This window comes from Chenopodium album, chromosome 6 (genome assembly GCF_948465745.1).
Source record: "Chenopodium album chromosome 6, dcCheAlbu1.1, whole genome shotgun sequence".
NCBI lineage: Eukaryota > Viridiplantae > Streptophyta > Magnoliopsida > Caryophyllales > Amaranthaceae > Chenopodium > Chenopodium album.
In genome coordinates, this window is record NC_137839.1 from 73781849 (window position 1) to 73792526 (window position 10678).

At 34.6% G+C, this 10678-nt stretch overlaps 2 protein-coding genes across 3 annotated transcripts; one reads left to right on the top strand and one right to left on the bottom strand.

The window, feature by feature from the left end:
* Positions 1 to 350: 350 nt before the first annotated feature.
* On the top strand, positions 351 to 5371 carry LOC145636287 (cold-responsive protein kinase 1-like). 2 transcript variants are annotated; one of them, XM_081687807.1, is made up of 8 exons: positions 351 to 806; positions 1379 to 1456; positions 2649 to 2761; positions 3085 to 3295; positions 3395 to 3632; positions 4248 to 4398; positions 4669 to 4897; positions 5163 to 5371. In XM_081687807.1, exons 2-8 carry the CDS (start codon positions 1381 to 1383, stop codon positions 5210 to 5212), a joined length of 1068 nt encoding a protein of 355 aa, XP_081543933.1. In that variant the 5' UTR covers positions 351 to 806; positions 1379 to 1380; the 3' UTR covers positions 5213 to 5371. The 2 variants fall into 2 exon arrangements, with proteins under 2 accessions (XP_081543933.1, XP_081543932.1); XM_081687806.1 differs by having other exon boundaries at positions 355 to 806; positions 4669 to 5368.
* Positions 5372 to 5609: 238 nt separating this feature from the next.
* LOC145636288 (clathrin light chain 2-like) lies at positions 5610 to 10155 on the bottom strand. The gene is made up of 3 exons (XM_081687808.1): positions 9669 to 10155; positions 6513 to 6666; positions 5610 to 6424 (listed from the first exon to the last, which is right to left on the bottom strand). Exons 1-3 carry the CDS (start codon positions 10028 to 10030, stop codon positions 5963 to 5965), a joined length of 978 nt encoding a protein of 325 aa, XP_081543934.1. The 5' UTR covers positions 10031 to 10155; the 3' UTR covers positions 5610 to 5962.
* Between the last annotated feature and the right edge of the window lie 523 nt (positions 10156 to 10678).

Genomic DNA, 10678 nt, shown 5'->3' on the forward strand with positions numbered 1-10678 from the left:
TCCAAAGGTTGTATTATTTATATATAAAAAAAAAGACCAAAGGATGTATTATTAATGACAATGCTCGTGTTTTTTGTAAATGTATGTAATGTTTTTTTTTTTTGCCCATTTTCTCTATATATATGCATAATATTCATTCTGGGTGACCATAAAATTTAAGAATATGGTTACGTCATAGTCGCCATATGTATACGAGTGGACAAGTTAGCGAAGTTGGTAATCACTAATTACTTAATTAGTATTCTACGAACAAGTTGCAGTCATCTTAAAGTCATGACTACGAAACATATGAAAGCTTCAAACATCAAACCAAACGAAAAGTCAAAAACACAAATTACATGAAAATTCGAATGTGTACACACTCAACCAAAATGGCCAAATTGTGGACCAAAAACAAGAAATTGTATCAAAATTTGGAAATTAAAAATTTTATACGAGTGAAAATATTTTTCATACAGCATATCCAACCACTTAGTTTCAGGTTTCTATTCTCTCTCCTACCTTTTCCATTTCCAGCTTATGTAAGAGGGTAGCAAGATAAAGACATTTCTCAATTATAAAATTAAATTCAATTTTTTTTTTCCTTTTAATATCAATTTTTTGGACCATTTTCTTGCCTTAAAAACCCATCTTTTTAATTTTTTTTTTTTGTTTATAAAAAAACTATTGGAAACTTTTTTGTTTGTTACCTATAAAATCCAAAAAAATCAAAAGGGTTGAAGGGGTTTAATCAATTTTAGTATTAAAGTTCAGATTTTTTAGCCCTTTTAATGATAACTGCCATCATCATCTTCTGCAAGCACAAGGTAATTAATTATCTACTTCGTACTGTTTTATTTTGATTTTATGTCGAATTATGCTTGAAATTCTGATCATGGTGTTTTTTTTTGTCTTAGATCTTTTTGGGTAATTTTGATTATTGTTTAATTTATTTGGGTTTCTTTGACATTTTATCTTCGATATGAGGTTGAGCTCAATTTTGAGTTCAACTGTTCAAGTAATTTAGGTGAACTAAGATTTAGTTCATTACTCCAATTTTGATTAAGCAAGGAATGATGGGATTTTTCTTTTCTTTTTTTATTTTCATTTTTCAGTTTGTGGGGGTAATTTAATTCTATAATCATGATATGATTTATATTTTGGTGGGCTGAGGTAATATTTTATACTATAGTTTTATGTTGCTGATCATGTGGATGGGTTTATGCAAAAGCTGCTTCAATAATTTAATGTTACTTAGAAAAAAAAATTGGATTTTTTTAATACTTATATTACTTAAATTCCTGTATTAATTTCTGGGTACAGACAATTTCTGGGGTTTTTTTTTGTCTTTAATGATTTGTCTCAAATGAGTTTTGTAATACATCTTGCAAACAAGCAGATATGAACTGTGGCTGCTTTGGAAACCCTTCTTCACAGAAGAAAAAGAATCCTGCTGCACATCTGAGCGAAGTAGACGGTAAGCTTTACTAAGAAACATAATATTATCTTAACTATTTAGTACTATACATGTTCAATATTGTGTAATTTCTACAATATGTTTAAAATTTAGTTGATTAGTTCATCGTAATCGTGATAATGTTGCTCACTGACTCACTAATTGGTCAATAGAAGTTATTCTAGTTATGTCTAGGATTAATTTATCTTATTCCATTCTTGTAGTGAAGGGGTTTCTTGGTATTGAGTAGTCGAATGTAATAACTTCTTGTATTGACTTAATGACTAATGATCAGTCGAGGCTATCTCTATAACATGGGAATGTAGGGCCATTTTTTCTGCCCCAAAACGTTGTAGTCAAAAGTGCACAACTCTCACAAGTAAGCATGAGCACAAGTAATGGTAAAGAATTGGTTGAAGTGACATGATACGCGTATAATACTACTGTAAGCATGCAAACACCTGAGATTTCCTAGTTTCTGAAACCCCACCGTTTCCTCGTTAATGAAACCTGGAAATGGCTGAAACTTAAGGAATTCCTGTTTTCAAAACGCTTCCTTAACCAAAACCCAAGTCATTTTCATGCTACATAGATACTCAGACCAGGAATTTTTTTTTGACTTCTGTTGTCAAAGGTTTAATAAGACCTTTTAGATTCTCAGTGGATATTTCTGTAGGATTATATCTTGTATATGTTCTACCCTTAAATAGCTATCCATAACAATGTTTAGCTAGTACAAGGTTTGATCATAAAAGTCAAAATGTGGTCAGTTTGAGGAAGAAGGAGCAATTATGGAACGGTTATATTTTCATGCGACACGAGTCACAATTGAATAACTGATATCTGTTTTGTTGGTGTTATGACTTATGAGTGATTGGTTCAGTCTCAAGTTCCCGCTAGTAGTTCCACTTTTTTCTACATATATGAATATATCATACATGATACATGTTAATGTTTAGTAATTCTTTGGTTGTATTGTGAGACGGTTCTTTTTGCATGAGTGGTTTAGCCATGTAAGTTGCACATTCATTTTCCCATGAATCCAGCACACAGAATTTATCACCCTGAATTTAGGTCGAGTTACATCTTTCTTTTTGATCTTGTTTTTAACTGTCAGTATTATTTTGACAATTTAAGAAGCCATATTGTCCCCTTTTTATTCAACACCTTTTCCCTTTTGAAGCTAATATAATTTCTTTTATTTTGTAAACAGGGCAGTTGCTTAAGAACATCAGACACTTTTCATACATTGAGTTAAGAGAAGCAACAAATAATTTTAATTTGAGCAATAAAATAGGGCGTGGAGGCTTTGGAACAGTATATAAGGTAATCGATGTATATCCTTGTGGTTGTGTTGTGGTTTTATGGTGCTTAACTGCTTAGTGTTTGGATTGACTGCTGAATATTTTACTCTTAGTCACTTTTTCCCAAGTTGTCATTTAATTCATCTCCATGCCCTCACAATTCCTATTTTTTTCAAGTTCTCTCTTAATGTTGTATTTATACTCCTTTCTGTAATTATGTAGCCATACACTTTGTGAAATATAATTTCAGTTGCGTGATTGATCTCTCATGTACTTTATAAAATACAATTGGTTCTCTAAGAAGACTGAATGATACTTATTGATCTAATTGTTTATTTTGGCTAGGGAACCTTCAAAAGTGGACTGCAAGTTGCAGTGAAAACACTCTCTGCTGAATCAAAACAAGGATTGCGTGAATTTTTGACTGAGATAAATACTATTTCGAATGTCAGGCACCCAAACCTAGTTGAGTTAATTGGATGCTGTGTCGAAGGAGCTAACCGCATCTTAGTATATGAGTTTGTTGTAAATAACAGTCTCGACCGTGCATTAATAGGTAAGATCAAATTTTTTTAAGAATAAGCTGAGCAGCCTCTTAGTGATTCTTACTTGATGGTCTTTGCAAAAAGTTGTGTTTTAACTGTTACTTTATTAGGTTATACCAGTGATCGTAGTAAGCTTAATTGGGATAAGAGGTCTGCTATATGTTTGGGTACTGCCAAGGCTCTTGCTTTTCTTCATGAAGAACTTGTGCCACATATAGTGCATAGGGATATCAAAGCGAGTAATGTCCTCCTTGATAAAGACTTTTTACCAAAGATTGGCGATTTTGGGTTGGCTAAACTTTTCCCTGACGATATTACTCATATCAGCACCAGAATAGCTGGAACAACGTACGTATTCTTTACTTTGTCAAAGCTTTTTCTCTATTAGTTATGCTTCCATTCCTCTGTTCATCTGACAGGAAGTGCTTGCTTAATAAGATTGGGCTTGTTTATGAATTGTATAAAACATTAGTAACTTAACCAAGTCAAGGTCAATTACTCCATTTCAAAGGTTCACACTTGTTAAGATCGGACTTGTAATATGCAATGTATAAAACATTAGTGACTTAACCAAGTCATGTTCAATCACTCCATTTATTAGGCTCACACTTATTAAGATCAGACTTGTAAAATGCATTGTATAAAACATTAGTTACCTAACCAAGTCATGGTCAACTACTCCATAGTTGAGGTTTTGCACCTACCCCATCTTGTGCTAAATGCTTTATACCATAAATATCTTTTTAGGTGGGGTTTCAGCTTCCACTTTTGAGTTCAACTTGATGATTTGTGACCATTGATGATTTAAGATGAATCTTTATCAAGGCCCTATACATTATTAGTTCATTATTTTCACCTTAACATTGGTTCTGCGTTTGCACTCGATTCCAAAACAAATGGGATTGAAAAAGGGTGAAAATTTGTGGAGCCCTAAATTTACTCATTTTTTGGATTATGATGCAGCGGCTACTTGGCACCTGAATATGCTATGGGTGGTCATCTGACTATGAAGGCAGATGTTTACAGCTTTGGTGTGCTTATACTTGAAATAGTTAGTGGTCAAAGCAGTTCCAAGTCAAATTGGGGTGGATCAAATAAACTTCTTCTCGAATGGGTATATGTACATTTATCGTTGCACCTTAGCCTTTTTCTTTGCTGTCTTTCCATCTCTTTTTTTGGCTGGCTTTTTATTAATGCTTAAACAACATAACTTGTGGCTTGGTAGTCTCATAATGCTCAGACTACTAGCAAACATCCGGTGCAGTTATTCTGAGTTCATACTTCCCCTCCTGTACTTATTTGCTATTTGTTTAAAGTTGTTATGCTTTCTGGTTGACAATATGGTTTACCTAGCTCATAGAGATGGTATGGTTTCATTCACTAGGCTTGGCAATTGTACGAGGAAGGGAGATTACTGGAGCTAGTTGATTCAGAAATGGGGGAATATCCTGAGGACATGGTTATGAGGTACATGATAGTGGCTTTCTTCTGCACCCAAGCTGGTGCCAATAGAAGGCCGCTGATGAGTCAGGTTATTGAAATGCTGTCTCCGAGAGTACGTCTAAACGAGAAGGAGTTGGCAGCCCCAGGGTTCTTTCCAGATACCCAAAAGGGTAAGACATCTGTTGGCTCTAGCTCTATTCACATTAGCTCTGCCCCCATCACCATCTCTGAAGTGATCCCCAGATGAAGAATGAAGTTAGACATAATTCTTTAATTGATTCTTCAAAGTATTGTTTCTCATTCATTATGGTGCGCCCTTTCATGGCAGACATTGGCGCATAGATCCTATTTGATGATTTAATAGAAAGAGATTTGATGTCTAATTTTTTCTAGCAGCTATAAGCATGAGAATGATGCATAATAATTTTGTTTCAGTGGTAATCTCCAAGATGCATAACTATATCAGTGTTAAAAGGACGGCTTGACAGTACACCATGATGCATCGCGATTATTTTTCTAAAAGAGCCAATTTTATGGGATTCTATATTGAATGCTTTTATTTGCTACCTCCGTTTCACATTGTGAGCAACACTCGGGTATTTTTTGTAAGATAAAAAAAATTCAATTGTAGCAAATAATGTGAAACAGAAAACAGAAGTAATATTTATTCATTTATTTATTATTATTTTTATTTTCTCGAGTACAAACACATCTCACAAGGGTAGCTTATAGTTCCTAAAACTGTTTTTCTAAGGTGAGAAAAGCCTAGCTTTCAAGGACAGATGAAATATTATTACCATAATAATAGTTTAGATTACAAACTTCGCCACACCAATGCAAAATTGAAATGCATGTCAAATGTCATAAACTACAGCGTACAGGTGCAAGTAAACTGAAATTTAACAAATTAATTGGCTACGAAAAAATTAACAAATTGACATTGTTACAGCAAAAGTTCTCAAGGAGCAACAAGTTTCGAGTTTTTGTTAACACAACACGAAAAACAAATCCAAAACCTTGATACCAACTCCCCAAATGAGAGAACTAAAGAATATAAATTCTACGCCTGAAAAAAGACAGAAGTCTCATGGACTGAACACGGAACAAAAAATACATCATTTTCTTTCTCCGTAATACATGACATTGGGAGGATCAGAAGAGTGTGTAATTAGGATCCCGTATGAAAATAAAACAAACAAAAAAGAGATTTGGACAACATATTCATGTATAATCAATCAAGCAGCTGCTACTGGCTCAGCTTCTGGAGTTGGCTGCTCGGCTTCTGGGGCTGGTTGCTCAACTTCTGGGGTTGGTTGCTCAGCTTCGGACTTTTGAGTACCATTGGCAGTAGCACCTTTTTCAGAACCAGAGGTCTTTTTTGTTGCATCTTTACCAGTTTTGGCATCTTTCCCGCTCTTTCCATCTTTGCCATCTTTGGCAGGCTCAGGTTTTGGTGGAATCATATGGGGTGGGGGTGTATGCTTCAGCTTCACTAGTATCTGTCGCATCCTGCCCATATCAGTGGGTTTCCCAGGCTTTGGACCTTGGATAACAGTGATTGATGTCTTCTTCTCTTCTTCTTTCTTTCCTCTCCTCTTCTCGATGGTAGGAACCTCATGAGGAATGAGTTCAGCTATTGCTTTCCAGTACTGTTTGTCTGCTTCTTTATGGAACTTCTCTTGGTTAGCCAAGTATATCTGCTCAGTGCAAAGCCCATAGAACATACATTTAGAGAAGGGTGAAATTGGCAATAAAGCAGAGCGTGGCAGCATATATAAAATATACCTTTTCTTTGTCCCTATTGTTCTTTATGTTGGTTTCAGTGTTAAGTTTTCTCTTCTCGAAAAATGCACGCTTGTACTCCTCAGCTTCTTCAATGATTTGCATTCTCATTTCCTTCTCCTTTTTCTCCTTCTCCTCCAGCCTAATGGCATTTTGACTGTACCACCACCATCCAAAATAAATTTAAACACTTAATATATTTCCTGGTAAAATCTAAAAATTCAAAAGTGAGTACCACCAAAAAGAACATTCTTTCCAGCTTACAAATTCTTTGCAAAGTAAAAAAGGCCAGGGTCAAAGGAAGAACAAACACATGTGTTATCATAGGACCAATATACCTTTCCCCTAACCCGCGACATGTGTGTGATTTTTAAAAACACATGTATTCCGTTGTTGAATTGAATAATGAAAGATATAACACATGTAATATTGGTAGTCTGAAAATTTCAAGCATGATAAAGGTATTATACATTATATTAATCACAGACAGCAAAGCTCACAGTAGCCTAGCTATTGGCATGTCATCTCCATTTGACCATTTCCATTTAATAATATCACATTTCTATTTCAGATTGCCCAACATTAAAGTCCACCTTTTACATTTAGTTTGGAAAACTTGCAAGTTGTGGCAAACCCATTATATAATACAGTCCAAATGAAAATTGGTCTACTATGTGGTTTACTCAACCCTAATTAATAGGGACGTTATGGCCATTAGTCAACAGGTCATAGACTAGCTCAATAAGGTCTTGGGGATAACTGGGCGTGGAGATGTACCTAGGGGGCGTTCTGTTCAACTTATTGTAACTTATTCCAGAAACAATACATCAAATAAGTTTCAACAAGTCCAATAAGTTCCACAAGTTCAAATAAGTTTTAATGTGTTCAATTTACAACTACAACATATATAGATAAGTCCAATATAGTTTTCCAGAAAATTCTCTAGAGGCAGTGTGGCACCACATCTAACTACTTTATTGTTGGGAGATTAGATAGGGACTTGGGGGCAAAGCCTAAGAAATAGGAAGTATAAGTCTGTTCAGAATTGAAGGCTTAATGCGCCAAGCAACATTAGCCAATACAATGACTGTTAATTAAACAAACATTACCTACCAGCACTCTGGAAAGTTAGAGATAGCCTTAAACAAAACCTGGATTTCTTTCTTGCTAGTTTTATATCTTTCATTATTTAACAACAAATGCCTTGCTAATGAGGTGCATGCATCAACTAATTAAAGCAATTAAAAGTTGTGAAAGGATTTTAGCTATTGTATTTATAAGCAAAAGTCAATCCGAGAATGGTTTAAAGATTCTTTCTTCCCAGATACAAGGCAATTCTTAGCAAAATCTACAATTTTTTAAAGTTCAATAAATATTGCACGCTCACCAGAACCTCACTTAATCCTAAAACAAAGATAAGAGGAGACAACTTTAGAAAGTCATCTTAGTTACACAAAGTGATAGAGACAATAAAATGTGATTGTGATGCACATCTTACCTCAATTAACCTTCAGCACGAAGCTTAAATATTTAATTAGGTATGAGTTGTAAAGATTACAAAATAGTGCAGTTCTACATAATAATATAATATAACCTCATGTTATAAGTGAATATAAGGAATTAAGAATCAGGACAACTTCTCATATCACAATCTTCTTTTGGTAGTTGGACGAACATAGGCAACATCATCAAGCTACAAAACAAAATTCTTCAATTACTTGCATAGCTGTACAGCACACGATGTTTGAACTACCTAAACTAACATGCTCATACACCAAAATCGGTGGTGAATGGTGCACTCTTTTCTACCCTTCAACCCTCCATTCTCTAATATCTCCCATCTATACATCAGGTGTAACACTAACCATCAAACAATACTGTACTGTAATAAATGATGTCAGAAACAGCCAATTATGCAGTCGAAGATTGTACTGCAAACTTTAGCAAAGCGGGATGAGCTTTTAGTGGTGTAGTTAGAGGATTGAGAGCATTATACAGAATCTGGAGCGATTGTAAATAGTTTGGGGGTGGTCATTACGAGGCTGAATGGCAGAGGTAGTAGGGGCTTCTTTTGAAAAATTATACATGAATTCATTATTCCATTACCATAAGTAATCGAGTGTGCTCAGATGCTCTACATAGAAAGCATGTAAAGTGCCTAATTCCTTCTATATTTTCCTTGTCTGTGTTACTAATACAGGAACAGCTCACTCTTATGCTGTTAAAAATGAAATTAAGGTTGAGGAAGAATATTTTTCCCAGAACGGTAGTTTTTAAGTTTTTGAAAAAGTAATTAAGCTGGCCTGCTCAGTTATGTCTTCCCGAGAATAAATAAGATTTTACTTATCTGAAGACTAAAGAAAATGCCACATTACTCATCACATGTCTAACGACTCTCATCTTCCTCCACTCCTCCCTCAGTCCCTCTATCCCCTGAAAATTACTCCCTTTTCATCTCCCCAGTCTCCTATTCCTCTCTTAACATTCCCAGCAAGAAACCAAGCACTGAAAAAGAAGTTTTCAATTCCAAATCATTTCTTCTTAACCAAATGCGGCCTAAATTGAATCTTCATTTTTAACACCTCAAGGATACTACTTTATTAAAACAAGAATTCACATAATCCGGATCTCATACTCTGATGTTTGGGTAGTACCTCATGTAATAACACCATATTAAGGAAGCATCTTAAAAATTTCCCAACGAACCAACGAATCCTCGAATTAAACTCCAGATAGATCTAACAACAAGATTCACTGCCTGATTAGCACAATTCAATTAAAACCGTCGCCACAGCAAGACAAATCTCAATGATGGCAATATCTACGAACACTCGAGACACACGGAATCTTATCCCTAACCAATCAAGATTATACACATTCTATGAAATTACTTCCCTAACAGATTAATAATACAACAATAAATTCATTCCCAAGCTTGATCCAATTCATAATGAGAAGAATTAACGTCCAACTCAATTATAATCATATAGTATATGCATCTAAAGATTGAAACAAACACTCTACATCAACAATAACTCAAAATTCAAAACAAAACAAAATCATCAACACGAACAAAAATCTAAACAAAATTCAAAATTCAATAATCAGATCTAACAAAAACAAAACAACTAAGATCAAATCTAAGAAATCGAAGCTCACCGACGCCACTCACGAAGAGCAGACCCTTCCTCATTCATCTGATCAGGAGGAGGAAGAACAGGACCATCAGAGGAGAAAATACCATCTTCATCAGCTCCCAAATCGTAGGGTTTTCCATTACCATTAGAAACAGGGATCGGATCACTGAACGGAGAATCAGCATAATTAGGGTTTCCACCAAACGGCATCGGAGAATCATCTTCGATAACCTCAGTTTCAACGGTAACCTCATCAATGGCGGGGCGGAAACCGGAGGAATCGAAACGTTGCGAAGAATCGAAGCCGCCATAACCATCGTCGAAGGGATGATCGGTGGTTCTGAGCTCATCGCCATCGTTGCTGAAGGTGTCGAAGGAAGACATGGTGACTTTCTCTCTCTAGGTTTCTCTCTCTCTCCTTGTTGCGTAGTTTCTCTCTCTAGATTTGGGTCTCCAAGAGTAGGTTCAGAGCTCGGAGTGCAAAAATGGCGGATCTCGGTGATCTGAGAAATTTTACTGGTGCTTCCAAAGTTTCTGAGTTTTTATATGACTCATAAAGTAGTAATTATCGGTAGACTTCTGTTTTAATTATTTAATCATTTTTGACGTAATTTTTTTTAAAAACTTCTTTTTGTAATATATTACACAATATATATGTTTTTTTAGTTGACACGTTTTGACTTAATCACTATAAGTATGGAGTATTATTACACCGTACCTATGTTTTACCAGGTTAGGTCCCGTGCCATTGACAAAAAAAATAAAAAATTATGTACGTATATACTTATCAGTGATCATATATTGTAATATCTCGGTTTTAGTCATAGTAGTAAAAGATTGTATTTTTTAAAAATATTTACAAAGATTATATTTTGCTATACTATTTTCCATATTAATTAGTTAATTGAATGTGAATATAAAAAAAGGTAAATATTATTTCTATTTATATAGTAATTAAATTTTACAAATAATTTCCTTAAATAAATTTTCTATTAAATATTTTTTTAAAAAAAATAGTTATTGATTCTGATT

Excerpts from the sequence above, each read along its gene's own strand:
- LOC145636287 (XM_081687806.1), top strand. The coding sequence starts at position 1,381 with ATGAACTGTGGCTGCTTTGGAAACCCTTCTTCACAGAAGAAAAAGAAT. Across the intron at positions 3,633-4,247 it reads ACCAGAATAGCTGGAACAAC|CGGCTACTTGGCACCTGAAT; the intron begins GTACGTATTCTT and ends ATTATGATGCAG. Across the intron at positions 4,399-4,668 it reads ATAAACTTCTTCTCGAATGG|GCTTGGCAATTGTACGAGGA; the intron begins GTATATGTACAT and ends TTCATTCACTAG.
- LOC145636288 (XM_081687808.1), bottom strand. The coding sequence starts at position 10,030 with ATGTCTTCCTTCGACACCTTCAGCAACGATGGCGATGAGCTCAGAACC. Across the intron at positions 6,667-9,668 it reads GCTCTTCGTGAGTGGCGTCG|TCAAAATGCCATTAGGCTGG; the intron begins GTGAGCTTCGAT and ends GTGGTGGTACAG. Across the intron at positions 6,425-6,512 it reads ACAATAGGGACAAAGAAAAG|ATATACTTGGCTAACCAAGA; the intron begins GTATATTTTATA and ends TGCACTGAGCAG.